At 37.1% G+C, this 23644-nt stretch overlaps 4 protein-coding genes across 5 annotated transcripts in view; 2 read left to right on the forward strand and 2 right to left on the reverse strand.

Moving 5' to 3' along the window:
* Positions 1-380, reverse strand: part of LOC120263245 (superoxide dismutase [Cu-Zn] 1-like) — a 4052-nt gene extending 3672 nt beyond the window's left edge. The window contains exon 1 of the mRNA XM_039271113.1: positions 282-380. Coding sequence (XP_039127047.1) covers positions 282-380 — 99 coding nt within the window. The remainder of the gene's footprint in view (positions 1-281) is intronic.
* Positions 381-9593: 9213 nt separating this feature from the next.
* LOC120263702 (cyclin-L1-1-like) lies at positions 9594-13647 on the forward strand. 2 transcript variants are annotated; one of them, XM_039271669.1, is made up of 9 exons: positions 9594-9724; positions 9789-9973; positions 10095-10176; positions 10256-10396; positions 10664-10833; positions 11764-12034; positions 12143-12551; positions 13144-13179; positions 13290-13647. In XM_039271669.1, exons 2-9 carry the CDS (start codon positions 9822-9824, stop codon positions 13355-13357), a joined length of 1329 nt encoding a protein of 442 aa, XP_039127603.1. In that variant the 5' UTR covers positions 9594-9724; positions 9789-9821; the 3' UTR covers positions 13358-13647. The 2 variants fall into 2 exon arrangements, with proteins under 2 accessions (XP_039127603.1, XP_039127602.1); XM_039271668.1 differs by having other exon boundaries at positions 9594-9973.
* Positions 13648-14237: 590 nt separating this feature from the next.
* LOC120263246 (superoxide dismutase [Cu-Zn] 1-like) lies at positions 14238-17966 on the reverse strand. Its single transcript, XM_039271114.1, has 8 exons — positions 17904-17966; positions 16094-16162; positions 15639-15687; positions 15469-15564; positions 15374-15405; positions 15182-15246; positions 14413-14477; positions 14238-14260 (listed from the first exon to the last, which is right to left on the reverse strand). Exons 1-8 carry the CDS (start codon positions 17964-17966, stop codon positions 14238-14240), a joined length of 462 nt encoding a protein of 153 aa, XP_039127048.1.
* Positions 17849-21625, forward strand: LOC120263839 (probable sucrose-phosphatase 1). The gene is made up of 9 exons (XM_039271816.1): positions 17849-18098; positions 18493-18577; positions 18665-18964; positions 19048-19149; positions 19254-19448; positions 19521-19811; positions 20080-20266; positions 20851-20897; positions 21368-21625. Exons 2-9 carry the CDS (start codon positions 18518-18520, stop codon positions 21458-21460), a joined length of 1275 nt encoding a protein of 424 aa, XP_039127750.1. The 5' UTR covers positions 17849-18098; positions 18493-18517; the 3' UTR covers positions 21461-21625.
* Positions 21626-23644: the final 2019 nt, after the last annotated feature.

Genomic DNA, 23644 nt, shown 5'->3' on the forward strand with positions numbered 1-23644 from the left:
TTAACTCTTATTACATCTTGGTTTAAATATTTTGTTCTCCGTTTAATTATATTCTATAACGTTTAAATATATAGTTTTTATAGTTTTAAAATGAATGATCTCGTGAAAATTGTTTGGTTTACATATGTTAGTTTCTCGATTTGGTTCGTGAATCTTTGAAGAAGAAATATTTGTTGGCGCTGACAAGCGGATGGATGCCGTTGCTTTCAGGAACCACTTGCTCGCGGCGGGATGAGAGGGCGACCCTCCATCGTGCTTGTGGGCCCAGCCCGTTCTCCTACTTCCGACCCACCGCGCGCAGCGTTCCTCGGCCAGGAGAGCCCTCCCCTACCGGATTGCAGCAACCCCCTACCACGACAGCGGCGGTCCCCCAGAGCCATGGCGGCCCCTCCCAGGCCCAGTGGCGGCCCGCGGTGACATTGGGCGAAGATGTCACGCATGACTCTTATGCGGGCGTACGGATATTGATGGGCAGAGTTTCCTCGACATATCGCTCGTGTGGAGGCGGAAGGGCGTTCGCGGCCGGTGCGCCATCCTCGAGCAGGGCTTGCCCGGGGACGAGCAGGCGTCGGAGTGGCGGCGGCGGCGTCGTCGGGAAGGATCGTTCAAAGGCGGCCACATTCGAAGAGACTTGCGAAAAGAGGAGAACAATCTGCCTCTGTCTCCATGGCATGGTGACGATGAAACAATAGCAACACCATCGGTGATCTTTATTCTTGAGTCGTCGCCCGTTGATGACATAGCCGTGACGGTGGAGGGACGTCGTAGATGATGTGGGACGTTCTGCGCGGTTGAGGAAGGTCGTTGACTCTCTTCTCGATGAAATCGTGCGGCAGGTGGGCCAAATCTTGCAGAGATGCGGCATCAGATGGAGCGCGATCCACGAAGGTCGAGAACAAGTTAAGGGTGTGTCTCGATGATCTTTGTTGTCGTGGCGCGGTTGAGAAGATACGTCGAGATCCGTTCGCAGTGGCCCAGTGGTGAAGCGATCTGCTGACCAGCGGGACGCAATCCCTACACGCAAGAACCATGTGAGGAAGTATGCTGCGGTTGATCTTTGTCGTCAGTCGATCCCACGTCGAAGCGAGACACGATCACAACAAGAACAACAGATGTAAGGATGTTTACTGCGGTTGATCTTTGTCGCCATCGATCCCGCGTCGAAGGAAGATCTTGATGAAGACCCAAGCCAGAGCAGCGAGAGAGATGATCGAGGCCGATCGAAAATTGGACGGGGACGGCTCGGGAAAGCTTTTTATTCGAAGAAGAAGAAATGGGTTGGCTTTGAGTCGTCTTAACAAATCTGACGAGGGAGTTGATGAGGGATCTTCCTCGAGTGCTCTATGGACGAGGTAAGTGTAACGTTTTTATGATATTGTTTAAAAGGGTTTCTTATAGTGTTTAACTATTACCTAATAGTGTTTAATACCATTATGTTATCATTTAAGTTTTAGCCTTCTCGTTTAATTATATATAATATCGTATAACGATTGATAATATCATTTTAAATATTTCTGATATGATGCTTCTAATATACATTATCGTTTAACCTCGACATCGTCGTGTGGAAGAATATGCTGTCATTTCCACTGTGACGAGGTTATACTGCTGCCTTGAGGGGAAGGAGATGGTCAGCTGATGATGTGATGGACGCTTTTCATTATGTATGTCTGAAAGTCGTGAGCGAAGACCGTATCCTTCACATGCGCCTCAGTCATCGAGACAGCTTACTTGTTGTTTATGTCAAGCGGAGACCCGGCGCACATGACGCGATTATGGCTATGATCGGGGATCGCTGTGCATGACTGCATGAAGTTAATTATCGTCCTCCCGATAATCATGAATGGCGACTTCCATGTAAAGTCGTCACGGGACGATGATAAATGAAAGAATCTGAGGCGTTATTCTTCGTATCAGGGAGTGCGATAAGGACAGCGTTGGACATGGTAAGTTCTTTAATTATGTCAGATTAATATCACATTTTGGTATTTAAATCGGTATTCTAATCTCGACTTGCGTATCTCGCAGTGGAATCTATTCGAGCCTTTATTAGTCGATATGGAGTTAAAGCGGTCGGCGGCAACAAAGTACCGCTCGTGCTCGGCAAAACCCGCCAAAAACAAAGGAGCGTCGATTGCGCGCGTCTCGTCATGCGGTTTATCGAGCGATTCTTGTGGGGTGAGAGATTACTGCTCTCATGAGACGGGCGTTCCTTACCTCGGATTACGGTATGTTACCGCGTACTTAAGGAGGGAGGCGTGGCGTCCGTGAGCGAAAGGGGGTACATGCTGGCGGGTTAAATTCATTTTTTGAATAACATGTCTTGTATGTCGGTATCGATTTTGTTTTTCAAATGTAAATGCGGACAAAATTCGATTCAGTTGTTTTCGTGTTCGAAGAACATGACTTATATATCTTAATGTAAATTTTGTTTGTTTTTGAATTGTAAAGCGGGTTAAATTCCATTCGGTTTTTATTTCATTGTTTAATTTACGTTGTGATTGTGTACATTTCACTTTCGTTGTTTAAATATAGTATATGCGTTTAAACATCGAGTTTTAACTAAATAGGAGATTGCTCTCAATCGATTCGTTGTGTTTTGTTTTTGAAAGAACATGACTTGTATATCTCGATATAAATTTTGTTTGTTTTGATGTAGGCGAGTTAAAATTTCGTCGTTTCATTTCATTGTTTAATTTACATTGTAGTTGTGTCATTTCCATTTCATTGTTTAAATATGCCATATATCGTTTAAACATCGGTTGAAATATTTCAAATTCTGATTGTGTCCGTTTAAAATAACAATGTCTCGGTGTAAATACATTCGATTAGATTTGATAAATACGCAATGTTTTCCACAGTCAAAGCCGTCGGTTTTATTAACAATGCCTGAGTCGGCGGCAGTTTCATTGCAAGATCGATCGATTGTGGCCGGATCATGGCGGCCAGGCTGCGATGTAACTTCGCGGACGTCAGCAGCTTGCGACTCGATCCTCTTTCGTCATAGGCGCCCGGTGCGCCTTCTAATGCAGCGGTCGCGCAAGCAAGCTCGCGATTCCGTGCGAGGCTGTCGTCGTCGGGTATGGGGAATATAGCTTCCGTGTATGCGGTTTGTAATTATCGACGGTGAAGTACAGCTCATGCATCGATGTCGTTGGTGTGCATCGCGTTATTCATGCGCAAGCATGTTTGCGAGGATACCATAAACTTGCCATAGCCGAGCATGAACAAGTTCGATGGCGAGGATCCGCGGAGATTCTTTGCGTTGGTCGATCACACGTGCGATCGTCGACCTAACGACCAGACTAGCGAAGATTTGGTGTCCTCAACGATGATCTCTAACCCGAATGTATGTCAGGCGTAAGTGGGTCTCCCGTTTGATTGCGCTTGCTCATGGGTTTACATACTGCGCGTCGACTTGAACTCCAGCGAAATAAGGTTAAACAAAGGCGGTGATGGTTAAATAATTCGTCGACATGTTTAAACATTATTGTAATTAAATAAGCAGAAATGATTAATATTTAAAAGGCGAGAAAAGTGTAATTAAAGCAAAGATTGAGAATGTTTAAAGGGTAATACTAAATGTTAAAGTGTAAATCGACATTCGCGAGACCTTATAGAGTCGACCATTTTAAAGTCGTGAGGTAAATGGCGAGCTTCCTTGATCAGCGTTGAGCGACTCAGCGACGTTCGAATACATCTCACCCCAGCGATCACCTCCGAGCGAGATAATTCGACCCGATGTGCCATATCCGTTATTAATCGACCGGTGATGAGCTTACGGGTGATATGGCTGCCGGTTCGATTCGCGGTATCAGCCGAAAGTCTTTAGCCGTGGATGCCCGGCGCGATGCGGAGCATATAGACCGGCACTCGCTCCCTCGATGCCTTCCACAGTCGGCGTTGGCTTTTCGTAAAATTGGCCTCGAAATGTCGAAGGCGATGCGCGTATGGCGAAGAAGGGGAAGACTCTACCATGATTCTGCTCACTGAGGCCCTTGGACTGTCAGACGAAGGTAATTATCTCATGATAATCTCGGCACCGTATAAGGCGTCGCCCTGACTTAGATATGAACCAAAGTCGATTGGCGTCGGTCTGGGTTATCGAGTATATCTGAGAGGCGGCGATGGAAAAAAACCATTGTTACCATCTTTCCTGTGGCGCGGTGGTGTGCCCGATATTTTTCAAGGAGGTGGAGTACCGTGAGCCGAGCAAATTGACGGCCTGAGCCCTCTTGAATCCTGATACCTGTGAAGAAAGATACTGGCGTTTAAAAGCGATCGCTAGATCTCTCTCCATCGCTCGCATGACTGCTAGGGTTGTCTCGACCGCCTTATCACGTACAAGCAAGCGATCATGGTGGAGATGTCACTTTGCAGTCGAGGACCACCGGGCGTACTCTTTTTCTGACCAAACACGCTTGTATGGTATGTGGACACCATGTTCCATAACGTGTCATACGAATGTCGATGGCTTATGCGAGGGGCCGGTCGCGAGCTTACGAATCACTCGATGCGCTAACCCGTTTTGGGCGCTTTTCGGATGTGGCGTCGAACCTATGCCACCCCGCGCAAGTGTGTGACGGGTTGGTGTCTTGATTACAGTATTTTTGTTATACTCTTTTGATGCGTGAAGGCGCCAGCGACGACCATCGGCGGCGCATTCACGTCGCTCGATGTTTTTAGTTCTTTATGAATTTGAAGTCAAAAATTCCTTTTGATTGCATGATTTAGATACGTCCACGAAATGTTCGACAGTCAAAGCGTTGACCAATATCGAGCGACAACGCAGAATGATCGGCGAGGAAGGAAGACATCCCAGCCGTCGAGGTCGTCATGGGGATGAATGGGGAGCACTCGCGGAATCACGATTCTGCTGACACTTCGATCGAATGAAAGATCGATATGTTAAAGCGGAGAATATAATGTTTAGCGATAATGACAATAGTTAAGCGTTAAATTAAATACTTAAACAATTAACTAATAACGTAAAGGACTAGTACGATATGTTAACCGTGAGCGGACGTATTTAAAACGATAATGACCCCAGAACAGTTTGAAATAATTAAAAGAAAAGGAACTTACAACGAGTAAACCTCAGTTTTCATTAGGATTCGTGATGGCACATTTTACGTCTCGACGACAAGATCAACTACGGCACATTTGAAGATGGAGTGGACGTGAGCACATCAGATGGAAGTCAACATCGTTTTTCTATTGGGCAAACCGTTTTATATCCATCCGGTGTGATGAGACTTAACTCGACAAAGAGAAACTTGAGGACCCCATCGCTCACATATCTCGTCTAACACCAATTCCCAAAGAGTCGAGGCAGTGAACATTAGCACTCTTCCTCCCCAGTTGAATCTAGCAATACCACAAAAACTCTCCATAATATATCGATTCGAAAACCAAATCGTACTGAAAACCAAATGAAATGAAGAACAAAAGCGAAGGCGACGAAGAAGAAGTAGAAGATGTAAAGAACAAAGCAGTCGGAAGCGCAGAACAAAAAGTCTTGCGAGTTGATGCATAGAGGTTAGATTAGGCGTGATGTGATTGGGCGGTATTTTTCCCTCCATCCCAAGAGGCAAAAAGGGAAATATATGTCATTGTCGTGAGGAAGACATGTTGTCGTCGTTCGAATGAGAAGTTCTCGACTCAACATGAGTCTCTGTGTAAGCGTCGAGCTTTTTATGTTTAAACGTATACATATAGTGTTTAAAATAACGGTTAATCTGTTTAACTAAAGTCTATATCATGTAAATAATATGTTATTGTTTAAATTGAATGCTTTCATCTGACAATAGCGTTGCTAGATGGGTACCTCCTGGGTCACTTTGTTTTAAACATATTTACGTATTTTCTTAAACACCGTTGTCGTTGTTTAAAGAGTAACTTGAGTATTGTTTTAACTTTTTCTATTGTTTACAATGACGTTTTTTTGTTTCCCACATTGTTTTTACTAGGGCTCTGTTTAAATTTTCGAAGTTCACAGTCAAAATACGATTGTTTCGTTTTATTTATAAAAGATTTACAACATTTACAACATTTTACAAAGATTTACAACATTTTACGACATTCTGAATTCTAGACATTTACAACATTTACTGACGTCCGCTCGGACTTTGGACGCTCACGACTCGACCCTGGTATAGCGAAACAAGTGTATGCATGCGTTCGAATGCTCACAGCGGTTGCATAACAAGCGCATCAACTTGAACTGCAAAGACGTCATGACATTAAAAAAAGGTTAAACAACACACGTTCATGAAAAAGCGACTATTAATCGATATGTCGTGGTAGGGACTTAAAGCGACGATCGATAGTTAAACGCGAGCGTAACGAGTTGATACATCTGACGTCGTTTTCTTAAAGCGTTAACGAGAAAGTCTCGAGTGGTAAATGTCAATCCCAGTCTTTAAAGGATGTTTCAGCTGATCTCCCTCCTCTAGAGAATCCTCATGATCACGCATGATATGTGAAAACTTTTCTTTTCATACCCAAGTCGAAATGCTCTCTTAATTGCTTTCCGTCAGTCCATCACTGGAGAATCCTCTGCGTTCGAGGGCGATTATGAGGAGGGACTTCGGCAGGCGAAAAAGATAGTTTAACTGGTTCGATGATTACGGCTGGTGATTCTCAAGATAAGGGAAGAAGGCTCACGAAACATCCTTTCGGATAGAGTGGTTGTCCGTGGGAAGAGGAGGAAGAGGAGGAGGATGATGAGGACGACGAGGGTGGTTGTCCATGTAGGGAGGGTTCTTCCCAGTTGTTATGGTGTGAAGTCCACGGCGGTGACTCTTCGTGTCCAGAAAAAGTTAAACGCACTACGATGGCGAGCATTGGCGATGAGAGCGAGCGGGTGTTCGGAAATTTATGTTCTCGTGCATAAGAATTAATCCGGTCATTAATTCTTACGCAGCGGGATACCTAACTCTTGCCACTGCCACGTGCCACATGCCAACAATTCGGATCAAGCGAAAAAGATCACCGTTTCTGAGAGACTTTTGAGAATTTACGCGTTTATGAATAGTTATACATGTAAAGATAATGTTAAAGCGGAGATGGGAAGTATTAAAGCGGATATGACAATTATTAAACATATTAGTAAAAATATTTAAAGCGGATAATAGCAAATAGTTAAACATTATTTAAAAATATACAAATAGATAACCATAAACGAGGAAGAACTTTACAACGAAAATGAACTCGTCAGTAATTCTTGTTCTTCTCGTCGTAATACAACTTTACAACCATAAGCGAGAAGACGACAATGGCACATGCTCTGCCTCGACAGATAAAATCGACTACATCTCGTTTGAAGATGAAGTGCACTTGACCAATCCGATGGAAATCAATTTCATTTTTACGTTAGAAAGCAGAGTTTATATATTTCGGGTATGATAATGAGGAGAATAACAAGATGTAATGTAACTCCTTGGCATTGTCTATCGAAACCGCAGAAAGCCCTGAAAGGTTGAACACGTGATGTGATTTGGCGCTTTCCTTTCCCACCATTTTTCGGGAGGGCCAAAAATGGGATTTCAGACATGGACCCATTTGAAGTGAGCAGTAGGGGGTAAAGGGAAGTTAAACACTATGGAAGAATCGTCCGGTGGTGTGTAAAAGTAGGAGAGGGTTTTTGGGAAGTTTTGAAAATTACGAGGGGTGAACAGTAATTTTCCCTAAATGGAATGATATTTAAGAAATATAAAAGAAGAATTATGGGAAGATACCGAGAAATCTAAACTATGATAAATTTGATTAGTATTAATTATTGTTGTTATTATTGATAAAGAAGATTAATTAATTAATTAATTATTCTCGGAGTTGTAAATCAAATGCTCTAGTCTGTGCACATACTCCGAATTTTGGAAGCTCTTGTTCCCATGATTCTTTGGCTAAATGACCATCTTACCCTCTTTTTTATTTAATATTAATTGCTAATTACTCTTATTATTATATATTTTGTTTTATAAAAAAAATATTCATAGTTTATTCCGTTGGTATAGTTAATTCATTTTTGAATAGGTTTCCCGAATAACGTGGATGCCCAACTTGTCATCCACATCCTCATCCACGTCATTATTTTTTTTATATAAACTTCAAATTTGAACCTTAAAAATTTTTAAATATTTAAAATTTAAAAAAAAATTATAGAATTATATCTAAAATCATAAACCCAAATACTACAAAATCTATACCGTAAAAATCTAAAAATTTAAACCCTAAATAATAAATACTAAATCCTAAACTTTAAGCTCTAAACCTTAAACCATAAATCCTATGCCATAAACCCTAAACTCTAAATCCCATGCCCTAACCCCTAAACAAGAAATCACAAACCCCCTGCCGGAGTTTGTGATTTCCAGTTTAGGGTTTAGGGAGGGGTTTTTGGTTTATCATTTACATATTTATATTTTACTATTAAATGTTTAAATTTAGTATTTAGATAATAAAAAGAAATTTAATTTTTTTTATAAAAAAATAAAGAAAGAATGACGTGGATGCTGACATGGATGCCAACTTGACATCCACGTCATTCGGGAAATCTATTTGGTAAAAATATCATTACTTATAATTAACCAAAGCTTACCTACTTATTAAAATAATTTAAACCGTAATATTTCTTCCAGTCTTTTTTTACTTGTACATTTTAACAAATTCACATAGATTAAGAAAGTTAGTTAAAATTAGTTGGTAATCTAAAATTTATAAAAAATTATATTAACTTTCCAAGATTACTCTTATTTAAAATATGATTTAATAAAATATGTAGTTGAATATAATTTTTTAGAAGTTGTAAAAGTAAATTAAATATAAAGATAAATTTTTAAAAATAATATTTAATGTTTCATAAATTTTCTAGATGGACAAATAAGAAAGATAAAAAGCTTCTCAAATTAGACCGAAGAAAGTATAAAAAAAAAATAAAATATAAACAATCATGTGTAGTGGATTATTAGTAGAATGGTGAATAAGTAAATCTAAGGTCGAATCCTTGGGGTTGGCTGTACTATTGCAACACTGTGAGACATTGTAGAATCACGGTATATTATTGGGGTAATGTCATTTTCTTTTTTTATTAGCTCGTTTCTAAAAATCTCGTGGGTGTGCACGTAGTATGGCTTTAATCGCACGTGGTATGAGATGTCTGACAAGTTAATATATCTGTAGAGAATTGATAAGCCATGGTAATTAGTGCACCATTGTACTCACCTGTCATTAACAACTCTTTTGTAAAAGCCACGCTTATTGTCTTTATTAAAAAAAAAATGACCATGACTTAATCAATATAATATACTATATATATATTTGTAAAAATTTTTGGAGGGGGTTTGAACAAGTAAGCTACCATCTTCATCCGAGGTGAAGTGTAATATGTGAAAATAAAAATAAAAATAAAAATAAAAATAAAAATAAAAATAAAAATAAAAATGTTATATAATTTTATTATTTTACAGGGTCGTATCCACAAAAAGGTTGGCCCAAATCCATTGTTTTTGGGCCATATCAATCGGCTCGTAATACTTTGGGCCCAATAACTTGATAATTCCTAATTTTATTATATACATCTCTCAAAATCACTTCCGTCCTTCACCTTCGTTCTTTATTCGAGAAAATCTCAAAAACCCTAACCCTAATTCGTTCCATTTCTCCCTCAAACCCTAGAAATCATCCTCTAATGGCTTCTCAGCATCCAAAATCTTTGGTTTAGTGGGTTGGGTTTCTTGTGAATTTGGTGTTTTTTTGTTTTTTTGTTTTTATTTTTTTATTTTCGGAAGAGATTGTCTCGATTTTTGCCTTGGCCGATTGGGATGATCTACACTGCGATCGATACGTTTTACCTCACGGATGAGCAGTTGAAGAACTCGCCGTCGCGGAAGGATGGCATTGATGAGGCCACGGAGACCACGCTGAGGATCTATGGGTGTGATCTCATCCAGGAGAGCGGAATTCTTCTCAGATTGTATCTTTTTTTTTTTTAATTATTCTTTGTGTTTCTTGGATTCTTTGGTTGATTGAGAATGGATATTGTCTTCAAATTTTATCTTTTTCCTCCTTTGATTGGTTTTCTTGACAATGATAAGGCCTCAAGCTGTGATGGCAACTGGGCAGGTACTCTTTCATCGATTTTATTGCAAGAAATCGTTTGCCCGTTTCAGTGTTAAGGTAAAAAAATGTCATCTCTTGGTATTTATGTTCATAGGATTTGGGATTTGAATTGATTGGTAGATAAGCTTTGTTGCAGAGGGTTGCCGCAAGCTGTGTGTGGTTGGCTTCGAAGTTGGAAGAGAGTCCTAGGAAGGCAAAGCAAGTTATCATCGTGTTCCATAGGATGGAGATCCGCAGGGAGAATTTGCCACTTGAATATTTAGATGTCTTCTCTAAGGTTGATATGTTCTCCCGGTTGATTTTATACACTTGTTGAGTTTTATGTTCTTTCCCAAGTAGTATGATTTGCTTTTTTTAGCATTGATTAGACTGCAAAAGATTTTTTTGACTTGTTTTACTTTTACCACTGTTCGCATGTTTTCTGTTCAAAATTTTGCAGTATGAATTCTGTAGTTGGGATAATTGCTTGTTTCGATTGTGTCTGTTCTTTTTTTTTTTCTTTCTTATTAAGCTGTCATCCTTCTTTGATTTTTCTTGATAACAGAAGTACTCTGAGTTGAAGAATGATCTGATCAGAACAGAGCGACATTTGCTTAAGGAGATGGGTTTCATCTGCCATGTTGAACATCCTCATAAGTTCATATCCAACTACCTTGCAACACTTGGAACCCCGACAGAGTTGAGACAGGAAGCTTGGAACTTAGCCAATGACAGGTAATGTATCATTCAGTGTGTTATATCATAGCTTCTAATTAACATTTGATACTGTTCCATTGTTTTGCTAGTTGATTATTGATATCACTCTTCAATATTTCAACAGCTAAATTTTTTAAGTGTTCTTATTGTTGGTAGCAGGCTTGCAGTTGTCCATTGTTTATTTTAATTTTATTCTATGCCTTATGGCCAACTTTGGAAATAGTTGCTGGACCTTGATGAGTGATATGGTGCAGATTGAGGTGTTGGATGACTTTTCTTTTATCTTTTTCTTGAGGTGGTTGTGATGTTCAGATATTGTTATTTAGTTCTTCCAGTTCTGATATTGGTATCATGACAATATTCTGCTTTCAATATATGTATTCTTATGCTACTTAATAATCATTTCAAATAATCTTTAATATGCTTGAATGAAAAGTAAACATCATAATCTACTTGTAACCATTGATCATTTTTTTAATTTGGTTCGAAATTACATTTGCTTTTCTTTGTCTACCATTTGTAGTGGTCTTATGATATATCGGGAAGGCAGTGAATATCTTCCTCCTTTTGTAAGTTAGCCCACTTTTTTATATCAACCCTGATGCTTATCTCATGCACAGTAAGTAAATAGAAAGGGAGCAAAATGAGTGATCTGGCTTTTTTTCCTCTTTTTTTTTAATCTTTTTGTAACTGTTGGATCATCTCTCTTGCAGTCAACCTTTGTTCGGTGGTTTTTGAGTCCTTCAGTAAAATTATTTCTGCAGCTAAACATGCTTTCGGTTATCCTGGTGATGTTTACTGTTTATGTGAAAAATCTTCAGTTTATGTTCTCATAGTAATGGGAAGTTAGTATCTCATTTATATCTTTTCTTGCTGGCAAAGGCACCTTTTCGTTGTTGGAAATTATTTGTTCATTTTATCTCTTGATGCTTGTTTCATATTATGTAGTTTGCGGACCACTCTCTGTGTTCGATTCAAGAGTGAAGTGGTAGCATGTGGCGTGGTATATGCAGCAGCTCGTCGGTTCCAGGTACCACTCCCTGAAAATCCACCATGGTGGTTAGTCTTTGATGCAGATCTCTCTGGCATGCAAGAGGTTTGCAGAGTCCTCGCGCATCTCTACAGTCTTCCGAAAGCACAATATATTGCAGTATACAAAGACAATGATTCCTTCACATCAACTAATAAAAATCAAGATCCCCAAGCTCAAGCATCTAAGGTAGCTTATATATTGCATTCAGGTCCTTTTATTGTTATAACAAAATGGAACATTATTGTAGATGTAATTGCGATATATGCCTAAAATATGTTGATCCTGATTATTTAGGAAACTGTGTCTAACGGTGGTGGAAATGATAATGGCACTCCGAACTTGGTAGCTGATAATCAAGATGACAGCTCATCTAAAGATGTGTTATTGAAAGCAGCCCTAGACAAGTTGGAGTCGAAGAAAAATGATGATGATACTACCAAAAGTGTGCCTGCTGAAGACGATACTAAAGAGGAGCCGGTTGCAAAACCCAAGGGTGATCAGAAATCTGATGCTAACATGGAAAAGAACCGGGATAGAGAAAGGGAAAGATCTAAAGCTAGAGATCGTGATGGCAGGGGTAGAGACTCGGATCGTGACAGCAGAGGTAGAGATTCTGACAGGGACCGGGAACGAGAGAAGGATTCTGAGCGGGATAGAGAAAAGGCCAAAGAGAGGAGTCACCGTGCAAAGGACAAGAGTACAGGTATAAACTAGGAATCTATCTATGTTAGACCTTTGATTGTTATGATGGAAAGAAGAAAACCTATAACTAGGTTTTCTTGATGTTTTCGTAATGAAAAATTTATTACTTTAATATAAAATTCTATATGTTCCCTTTGAAAGAAAGATGATTATCCTCCCCATCTATATATTCATGTAGTTTGCCAATTTAAGAAAACTTATCTTTATATTCATTTCTTTTGTCAATCTAGAGAAAGAATCGTTTAAACAATATTTATTTCTTTTCCAATCAAAGAAAAACTTTTGATTTTTTCTTCACCAATTTAAGAAGAACATGCTGTCTATATATATATTATGTATATATATTATGCCAATCCAAGAAAAACTTGTCATCTAGCAATTTGTTTGGTTTGACATTCTAAGAAAAACTTGTTGTTTATGTGCTTTTTCATTTTGCCAATTTAAGAAATTCTTGTCATCTATCTATTTATTACTTATGCCAATCTAAGAAAAACTTGTTTATTTATTTATTTCTTTTGCAAATATATAAGAAAAGAAACTTGTTTTCTTAGCATGGCGTCGTCTTTGATGTCATATGCCTCTTAATTATGCAGGGCATCCGGAGAAATCCCGGCATCATTCATTGCGAGGTATGTGCAACATTTCTCTTAACAATAATGAAAGTCAGTCAAGTCATTATTCGAGATAGCTCAGTAAGTGATATTGCTCTATTCTGAAAATTTTTTTCCTTGTTTTGCAGAACGCAGTGAATACCACAGCTCACACTCATACCGTGACAAGGATCGACACAGACACCACTATACATGAAATAAAAGGCAGTTTTGTCCTTTGTAACGTGTAAACAAGTAATATTTGCATCATCGATGATCGTGGTGAGATGATGAAAAATACCGACCTTTTGTTTATGTGATTATTGTTGAATACTCAAATCAACTGTATCACATTTAGCTTTTGATGATAGTTTTATTGTTGAATACCCAAATTATCTGTATCATGCCTATCTTTTGATGATAGTTTTTTTTTTTTTGAATACCGAAATTACCTGTATCTCTTTTGTGATAATGTTCAACTAAGGAAAGCCTGCATAGATTTTGTTTTGTTTTTTTAGCAGGATGGTGAATTATACTTGGAATATGTTTGGATAACTTTTAAGCAGGATGAAGAATTACTCGGAATATGTTTGAATGATCTTTCTTTTATTTGTTGTAGGATGAATTTTTTTTTATGTTGATGATTGAGCTTGGAATGTCTTTGGATGATACTTTTGTTGCAAGATGAAGTGAAATGTTGATTTGGTTTGCTTTTTAGTTTGTTGATTTGTTTGTGATTAATGGTTTTTTGTTTATATAATAGTTTTTTATTTTAAAGAACTTATAATAAAAAGCTATTATTTATGGTTTTCAGCTGAGTTATGTTGTAATTTTCCTTTCCATAGAGAATAAAATTTAAATTTGATTTATTAATTTCTATTGGGAAGATGTATAAATAGATTAAATATTAACTAATTTACTTCATTTTCATGGAAATGACACTTAAATAATCCTAAGCAAATCATGCAATAATAACTCATACTTCAAGCACAAATTAAGCATTCCTTTTTTTTATTATCTACAAAAAAAAACATACAAGAAAAGCACATTGTTCCAAAGTACTGATAGAACAAAAGCTGTTAACATTAGTGAGTGATTCATTCTTGAAGCCCAATGATACCTGAAAATTTGACAAATATTTCATCGAAAAGGCGAAAATAATCAATCCTGTGATCAAGAAAAACATGTGGAAATTCATTAGCAAAGAAATGATATATTTGAAATTAAATTAATTAATGAATAAATGTGTTTACAGGGAAGCAAGGAACAAACCACATGCAACTCTTGCTCCTGCATTTCCGGTGGTCTTGCTAAGCTCATGTCCACCTGTGAAAAAGCCGGATACATGAAATGCATCCTGGTTTAGTCTGTAGAAATCTGAATGAGTAAACCATCAAGAGGATATATAGAATGATAAATCATGCAAACTAGAATTTATCAAGAATTCTAGCATGTTTAAGAGATGTGCAATTCCTTATCTTTAGGTCATTCCTGAGTTGTGAACCGGGTTTCTTAATCAACCTTTTACTTCATATGATTTGGAGGAGTTGCCAGTTTGCGAAACATAAAACTTTTTGGGACAAAATGGACGAATTACGTCAGAGGCATGCATAAGCGTGGAGTTACTGCTTTTAACTGCATATGTCTCTATCATCTTGTGTGCTGTTGAGATTCGAACCGGGTTTTTCTCAATGAGGCATGAACAGCTCTACGCGAAAAAGCATGATATCAGCTACGCATATGTCTATCTCTACGTGCTGTGTGGTGAAATTCAAATCAGGTCTTACAAAGCAAGACATGGACACTTTGCACAAGAAATTTGATGTCAATAGAAAGTGATCGTTGGACACAAAACATGACTACAGTACATTTAATGCTACAAAGATATCACAATCAATAAAGGAAAGGAGAGCTCTTGTGGTATATTAACAACAGAGAATAATAAAAAGAACATAGTAATTTACCAATCACACATAAATCACTTGATATCACAGAGATAAGACTCAAAAACATAGATGTAAAAACTAAGTTACTGCTATGTTCATCTGGATCAGCATGAACAACAACTGCCCTTCCAATTATCGAATTCGGCACCGAAACAGGAATCTGAGGAAGCAAACATAAATCAAGGACATATTATATATATATATATATATATATATATATGTATGTATAATTCAAGAATTGGGAAACAAACAGAAGAAGAGGAACATTAAGAACAACAACAAAGCACCTGGCTGTCAAAAATTGTAAAACTAGCAGTCACTGACACAAAAATATTATGCAAACAAAGATTAAAATGATTCATATATTGAAGGAAACAAATACCATCATCACCAGCAATCACATTTCCAAGATCACCGGGATGCCGAATCTCATCTTCAGGTGCCACATGATCCTTCCCAGAAGGATTAAAATGTGGTCCTAAATCATAAACAGAAATAAACTAACACAAATTATTCAAACAACAAAGATTAAAAAACAATAGAGCACAGTACCAGTGGACATGCAGCCATTGGTGGTAGCATGAACATGGAAACCATGAAGTAATAATTTCAGATCAAATTGTGAATCAAAATTGTTAGGAATTAAGATTACAAGTAGGAATTAGGATTGTGTCTGATGGAATTGAGTACCAAAATTGTTAGGAATTAGAACATAAATTGATATTACATGTAGTAATTATGTTTAAATTGAGAAACACTTCCATTAATAGTGATTGCTTTGTTCCTTCACATGCTTGTAGTGACTTAAGATGGAAATGAGAACCAAAATTGTGAGGAATCAGAACAAAATCAATATTAGATGTAGACTATGTAGTAATTAGGCTTAAGTTCAGAAACACTTCTATTTATAGTGGTTAGTTTGTTTTTTCACATGCATAATGATTTCAGATGGAATTGAGAACCAAAATTGTTAAGAATCAAAACCAAAATCAATATTACATGTAGTAATTAGGCTCAAGTTCAGAAACACTTTCATCTATAGTTTTTTGCTTTGTTCCTTCACATGCTTGTAGTGACTTAAGATTGATATGAGAACCAAAATTGTTAGGAATTAGAACAAAAATCAATATTACATAAAGTGATTAGGTTTAAAGTTGAGAAACACTTCCATTTTGTTAGGGAATACAGCTGTGTATACAGCTGTATATCTATATTTGTATAGCTACCTTATTTATATAACTGTGTATCTATATATACCTTGTACATTGTAGGTTTTGTGTTAATGAAAAATTGTTTAATCTTTTCAACCTAACACATTTATAGTGCTTAATTTGTTCTTTCATAAGCATAGTGATTTCATATGGATATGAGAACCAAAATTGTAAGGAATTAAAACAAAAATTAAGTTTGCATGTAGAAATTGGGTTTAGATGGATTTGAGAACAAAGCTGGTTAGAAATTAGAACACAAATTGCCAGGAATTAGAACAAAGGTTAAAGATCACAACATACATGCAGTGATTATTCAAATGGAATTGAGAATAATATTGACAATATTATTAAGTTCACATATTTTACTCAATTTAAATTTAATTTGTTTAATTTTGACAATATAAGAATCTATTAAGGACAAATTAAAAAATAGGGACTAAAAGGGCCGATTGAGTAAAATACAAAGATTAAATAAGGTGTTCTACTAAAAATAAATAAATAAATTCAATTAAAGACAAAATAGTAATTAGAGAAGGTACTGTTTTAAAAACCTTTGGAAACTTATTAGGTAGGACAAACTTGTAAGGACTTAGAGGTTATTTAAAAGTATTTCAAGCACCATTGGGTCCTTTTCCATTGATGTCACTTAAAATATCTTTGTCAAGCATATGTGTACAAATGCATAGATGATATATTAGTTTATTGCTTTTCCCAGATATTAAAGTGCTTTTGCAAGGAAACCTAAAAAAAAGCCTAAACTAATAATACCTATCAACCGTTTAAAACATTTGCATGATATTTCAAAACCTATATGTATATCTTATAACAATTATGAGATTCTCATAATTTCTAAGGTTAATATCAAAAATGAAAATTGAGAGATTGGAAACGAGCTTCTTTAAAAAAAAATTAAAAATTTTTAATTCCAAACAATATACAGAAAATAAATTTAAAATCAACCGCCTCTTTACTTACTGGTGATGCATAACTTTGCTTCGACTATTTCAATTATGATTTTTCCACCCTAGGGGTAAAAGAAAGGTTTTTTTTTTACCGGTTATGCACTAGGAGGGATTTAAACTCTTGCCACTTGATTCAAAACCACGTGCTATAAATATTTGAGCTACAGACTCTACATCGTCTCCCCTAGTTTTGTTTTGACCATCTCTTCAATTATTTCAAGCTAAGAAGATGTGAAACCTATAAAATCAGTGAGTTTCGAGGTGTGAAGCCGGACAAGAGATGTTATAATTGAGTTTTGAATAATATGATTTTTGCATTCCCCCCTTGCATAGGGTATTCATTTTTGTGCAGGACTTGATCTTGAATCCCAAAATACACGCAATAGTAAAGGTATAAATGCTTATTGAATTTGCGATTGCATTTCATACATGTGCATGCCCCTAATTTTTCTTGAATAGGAGCGCTTGTTTATCGTCTATTTATCAAAATAAATAAATAAATAAATAACAATAACAAAAACAAATTATTAAAATTTATAAAATTTTAAATTCTATAAATTTGAGGAAGCATATGCTTCTTTTTGTTCATCAATTGTCTTCTTCTTCTTCCTCTTCTTCATCATCATCATTCGTAGCAAGAGAACCGCCAACGAATTTGGATCCAAATCGAATCCCTTCCATTCCATTCCTCTCATCTCTATCCCCATTCATTGGCTCCAATCCCACTCCCCAAACCCTATCTTCTCTTCCTTTTTTACCATCAAATTGTCCTCTTTTTTTTGGAAATCAATCTGTTAATCGGTTCCAGGAATCCGATCGATTCATTCATCGGTCTTGCGGTATGGAATTCATATCATAGGATTGTTTTTTTTTTTTCATTCGTTTGATTTAATTTTGATTTCAAGACGCAATTTTTTTTATTTCTTTAGTTTTTTAGGTTCTCAGTCGCTAGGGATTTCATTTGTTTCGGAGTATTTGTGTTCCTAAATACATTAGTTTTTGATATGATGATTGAATTCATTATCAAGTTGAGATTTTGGGTGGAAATGGAAATCTCTTTCGTGAATTAGTTTTAGCGGGATGTAAGAATTGATTATCAAGTAAAGATTTTGGATGGAAATGGAGACTTAGGTTGTGAATTTAGTTTTTTTTTTCATCATTTTTTCAGTTTCTAAATGCTTATTTTTGTATCTTGTTGAATGCTAATGACTTCCTGAAATGCATGTTTGCAAGGTTTGGTTCTGCTGTATCTTGAATTATGGATAGACTCAATAATCCGGCACGTCTGATGATTGTTTCCGATCTTGATCATACAATGGTATGTTTTGGAATTTGTCACCGATCAGTGAATAAACCTTCATGCTATTTGTTGTTTTTACCATGCTGATGGTTTTCATTTATGCAGGTTGATCACCATGACGCCGAGAACCTTTCGCTGCTCAGGTTTAATGCGTTGTGGGAATCCACTTACCGTCATGATTCTCTGTTGGTGTTCTCAACTGGAAGGTCTCCCACGCTTTACAAAGAGTTAAGGAAGGAGAAGCCCATGTTAACTCCGGATATCACTATAATGTCTGTGGGGACGGAGATAACTTACGGTGAAGCAATGGTGCCAGATGATGGTTGGGAAGAGTATCTCAATAATAAGTGGGACAGGAACATTGTTATTGAGGAGACATCCAAGTTTTCTCAACTAAAATTTCAAGTAATTTTTGTTTTTATGGTTTGTGTGTCGAATATAATGGATGAACACCAGCTAGCTTGTTTATAATTTGTGTATATATCCAGTCGGAAACGGAGCAGCGACCTCACAAGGTTAGCTTCTATGTTGAGAAGGAGCATGCTCGGGAAATAATGAAGTCTCTTTCAGGGAGCCTTGAGAAACGTGGGGTGAGATCAAATTGTTCTTACTTGATACTGTTTCTATTCATCAATGCTTCCTTATCTGCTTATAATTTTACTTTAAAGTATTTACTGGGCTTCACTGGCAACAGTTGGATGTGAAAATAATTTATAGTGGTGGAATGGATCTTGATATACTGCCTCAAGGTGCTGGAAAAGGACAAGCTCTTGCATATTTGCTTAAGAAGTTCAAAGCCATGGGGAAACCACCAGTGAATACTCTTGTTTGTGGTGACTCTGGCAATGATGCTGAACTCTTCAGCATTCCGGAAGTTCATGGTGTCATGGTCGGTTGAATGAGTTAAGTTTGTTTGTGATTGCATGCACAGAGAATCATGTTCTTCATTTTATTTTTTCAGGTCAGCAATGCTCAAGAGGAATTGTTGCAGTGGCGTGCTGAAAATGCCAAAGACAATCCGAAAATAATCCATGCCACTGAAAGGTGTGCCGCTGGCATTATCCAGGCTATTGGCCATTTCAAGCTTGGTCCTAATGTATCTCCTAGAGATGTGGTGGACTTATCAAGTACCAAATCTGGCCATTTCAACCCAGGCCACGAATTGGTTAACTTTTATTTGGTGCACGAAAGGTGGTGTCGTGGTGAAATTGAAAAGTCTGAAGAGCTTATCCAGAATTTGAAAAATATTACAGTACGCTTAACTTTAATTCACCCATCCTGCCTAATTTTCTTTATGACAAAAGCATGCAAGTAACATGTCTATGGCTTGGCATTAGATGCAAATGTGATTTGATGATCTTTAATTGTCATGATTTTAGAGCTTGCAAGTTGGTTTTGGTTTTGACTATCTGAGTATATATATATAGATAGATATGCTGCTGTGTCACGCTAAACTTTCTTTATCAACTTTTAAATATGATATTGCTATTATTTGTAACACTCTTTTGTGTGATTGATAGTGTTCTGGTGGGGTCATAATTCATCCATCTGGAGTTGAGCATTCCCTTCATCAATGCATAGGAACATTTGGGCCACGCTATGGTGATAAACAAGGGAAGCAGTTTCGAGTGTGGGTGGATAAGGTTTCCTGTTCACAAATCGGCTCAGGTGCTTGGCTGGTGAAGTTTGATAAGTGGGAGATAAATGGTGAGTTTTACTTTCTATAAGCTAAATTAACTTTGTTTCTGAGACAAATTGACATTTATGAAGCTGTTGTTCATCAGCTTCCAATAATTGTTTTTTTGGAAGAGTATATTAATGATGGAACAGAAATTATTTTATTCCAAACCAACTGAAATTTAAATGCTGGTTGTATGATCCATTTGTATCAAAAGTCGTCCTGGCTAGGAATTCAGTAAAAGTTTCTAGATAGAGTTAGGCATCAGAGTAACTGATGATCATGAAGAAAGTTTTCATCACTTTGGTGTGGTTTTTACTACTCCATGGCCATTAACCAGACTTATTTTACTGAAAGGCTTTTACTACTAGTTTTTTATATAGATGTTCTTCTGGTTACGTAATACATTTATAATATTAAATACGTGTAATTTTCTTTAAGTGTGATCAAATGTCTTTCTTTTTATAATGTAGCATCAAAATCTGATACACATGGATCTTCATAATAGAGTTGAAACTTGAGTTGCATTGTTATGATCTTCGTTTTTATGTTCGAAGAACCAAATAATCACTGCTAAGCTTGTTGATTTACATTATATTACCTCTTGTTGCAGATGGAGGGAGGCAATGTTGTCTTACAACAGTCTTGCTCAATTCCAAGGTAATTACCAAAGTTAATATAAAATTTTGTAAGTTTTGCATGTATACCCCCTGAAAAAAATGCATACCTGTATACATTCTCTCATATTTGCTTATTCACTCCAATGGTCAAAAGCCAACCATTTTTTTTTTAATTATTTTTATAAATTCACCATTTTACCCTTGCATCCATTGCTAATCTCACTGTTGAATACTCTGTGCATCAGTGAGGAAATCATTTAAGTGCCCTTGTTCATTTGCTTTGATTTTGATTTGATTTTGAACTAAAATCACGTTTTCACTGAGCAATCTATAAAAACTCACGTTTTCTATAAATAAATATCAGTATTATTAGAAGTGATATTACTTTGGACCATTTCTGGAAATTGCCACTTATACACACTAATTCACTTCGGAGCAAATTAATGCTCCTTTAGTTGGAAATTTTCATATGATTTTTTACTTATATATATATATATATATGATTATCAGGTTGATAACTCAGAAGGATTCCAATTGGTGCATGTTCATCAGACATGGCTGGAAGGCTATGCAGCAACAGATCAAACATCTTGGATTTGGTAAAATGAAATTTTACAGCAGCTCTTGGTGATACATCAATTTGAGTGCAGTTTCTTCATCCTAACTGCCTTTTTCATTGTAATAATAAATATCCAAAACTACACAAAACTCACTTCTGAGTTACTTGCTTTTTCTATTTTGATGATGCTATTGTCCTGTTCTTCATAACATCGTTTCATATTTTCATTAGCATTAAAAATATCTACCCTTATGTTTGGATCTTATATAAATTTCATTTTCGATATATTTATAAAAATGATATAATACCCGAATTGGTCTCTCTATTTTTCTCTCTTTTCTTTTTTGGTCCATTTACTCAGAGATACTCCCAAGTAGTCCCTCTACTCTTGAAAATGGTTCTACGCAATTATTGATTTTATTTTCAAAAGTAGAGGGACTAGATGAGAAGAGATTAATGGGTTCAGTGACTAAATTGGGTCATTTTCAAAAGTAAAGGGATTAGTGGGGTGTATTTCTGAGTAGAGAGAAGAGAGAGAAAAATAGAGAGACTGTTGAGTATATATCTATAGTATATAGCTATAGTTTCTGTAAATATATTTTTCCTTGATATAGATTTATTTAGTTTCCTTCTCTGTAGGATGGTTACCATATTTTGGGAGATTGATTTGTTTTCTTGTTCATATCTATTGTAATATATATGAAACCAAAAATCAATGAAGAGATAAGTTTTTCCCTTCAAAGTTCTTGTCATGGTACCAGAGCCATACATCTCACAAAAGTCGATCCTAAAACCCTAAGCATAGTGGACCATGGCTGGTGGCAAAGATGAAAAGGACGGTGGCTCGTCCAGCAAGAAAAGATCCCCGTATGAATTGTCTCTTAATGATAATCCAGGAATCCTAATTATTCATGTGCAATTGAAAGACGACAATTATGATGAATGGTCAAAAGCCATTCGAGTCTCTCTCCGATCAAAGAAGAAGCTGGGATTCTTGGACGGAGCAATCACGTGTCCTGATCCAGATTCTGATGATTTAGAAGATTGGTACGCGGTCAATTCAATGCTTGTATCATGGATCTTCAATACAATTGAACCAACGTTGAGATCCGCTATTTCATACAAGGAGAACATTTTTGATCTGTGGCTGGATATCAGAGAACGTTTTGGTGTCACAAACGGACCACGTATCCAGCAACTCAAGGCTGAGTTGAGTGAGTGTAGACAAGGTGCAAAATCTATTTCTGATTACTATGGGAGGATGAAAAAGATCTGGGAAAACTTGGATGAATGTGATCCTTATCCAACTTGTAGATGTGGGAAGTGCACGTGTGATCTGGCCAAAGAATTTGACAAACGAAAAGAAGATGAGAAGGTACACCAATTCCTCATGGGTCTCAACAACATCTTATATGGAACGGTACGGTCTAACCTTCTTGCTGCGGATCCTCTTCCCAATATGAATAAAGTGTACTCAACATTGATGAGAAAAGAACATATGAGAACGGCCTCAAGCAGCAAAGATGACAAAGGCGAAATCATGGGCTTTGCTGTTCAAGCAGGTCGTGGTCGTGGTGAAGCACGACTAGAACCAAAAGACCCTAACAAATATTGCACTCACTGTAAGCGAACATGGCATGCAGTAGAAAATTGCTTTCAATTAACAGGTTATCCGGAGTGGTGGGGTGACCGTCCAAGAGGTTCTGGACGTGGTACACATAGACATGGTGGAGCAGGTTTTGTTGCTGGTCGTGGCCGTGGAGGTGGTGTATGGGCTAATGTGGCAGCAACACCACCCGTCACGAGTTCTTCCCAAGGAGCTGTTAGTGAGCAAACTGGCTTTCCTGGAGTGAGCGATGAGCAGTGGAAGTGGCTCCAACATTTTTTTGACTCAAAGAATCCTAAAATGACTAGTAAAATAAATACTCCATGGTGGATACTTGATACAGGAGCTTCTCACCATATGACATGCGATATGTCTCTAATGACGAATTTGCATGATATTTCGGCAAGCCCAGTGGGAATGCCGAATGGTGAACATACTACAGCTACAAAGGAAGGCGTGGTGATCCTGGACAAACATATTACATTGTCCAATGTTTTATATGTTCCGAATTTGACTTGCAATCTTATATCCATCTCACAACTGATTTCTGAAAATAATTGCATAGTTCAGTTCTCTAATGCTATTTGTGTTATTCAGGACCGCACTTCGAGGATGCTGATTG

This window comes from Dioscorea cayenensis, chromosome 6 (genome assembly GCF_009730915.1).
Source record: "Dioscorea cayenensis subsp. rotundata cultivar TDr96_F1 chromosome 6, TDr96_F1_v2_PseudoChromosome.rev07_lg8_w22 25.fasta, whole genome shotgun sequence".
In the NCBI taxonomy this organism is placed as follows: domain Eukaryota; kingdom Viridiplantae; phylum Streptophyta; class Magnoliopsida; order Dioscoreales; family Dioscoreaceae; genus Dioscorea; species Dioscorea cayenensis.

Bases quoted from the DNA above. Each gene is read 5' to 3' on its own strand.
- LOC120263839 (XM_039271816.1), top strand. From the start codon at position 18,518: ATGGATAGACTCAATAATCCGGCACGTCTGATGATTGTTTCCGATCTT. The intron at 18,965-19,047 runs GTAATTTTTGTT...GTATATATCCAG, and splicing joins TTTCTCAACTAAAATTTCAA to TCGGAAACGGAGCAGCGACC. The intron at 19,150-19,253 runs GTGAGATCAAAT...CACTGGCAACAG, and splicing joins GGAGCCTTGAGAAACGTGGG to TTGGATGTGAAAATAATTTA.
- LOC120263246 (XM_039271114.1), bottom strand. From the start codon at position 17,966: ATGGGGATAGAGATGAGAGGAATGGAATGGAAGGGATTCGATTTGGAT. The intron at 16,163-17,903 runs GTTCTCTTGCTA...ATCAATCTTAAG, and splicing joins TGGATCCAAATTCGTTGGCG to TCACTACAAGCATGTGAAGG. The intron at 14,261-14,412 runs GTTTGTTCCTTG...TCAAATTTTCAG, and splicing joins AGGAGCAAGAGTTGCATGTG to GTATCATTGGGCTTCAAGAA.
- LOC120263702 (XM_039271668.1), top strand. From the start codon at position 9,822: ATGATCTACACTGCGATCGATACGTTTTACCTCACGGATGAGCAGTTG. The intron at 9,974-10,094 runs GTATCTTTTTTT...GACAATGATAAG, and splicing joins AGCGGAATTCTTCTCAGATT to GCCTCAAGCTGTGATGGCAA. The intron at 10,177-10,255 runs GTAAAAAAATGT...GCTTTGTTGCAG, and splicing joins TTGCCCGTTTCAGTGTTAAG to AGGGTTGCCGCAAGCTGTGT.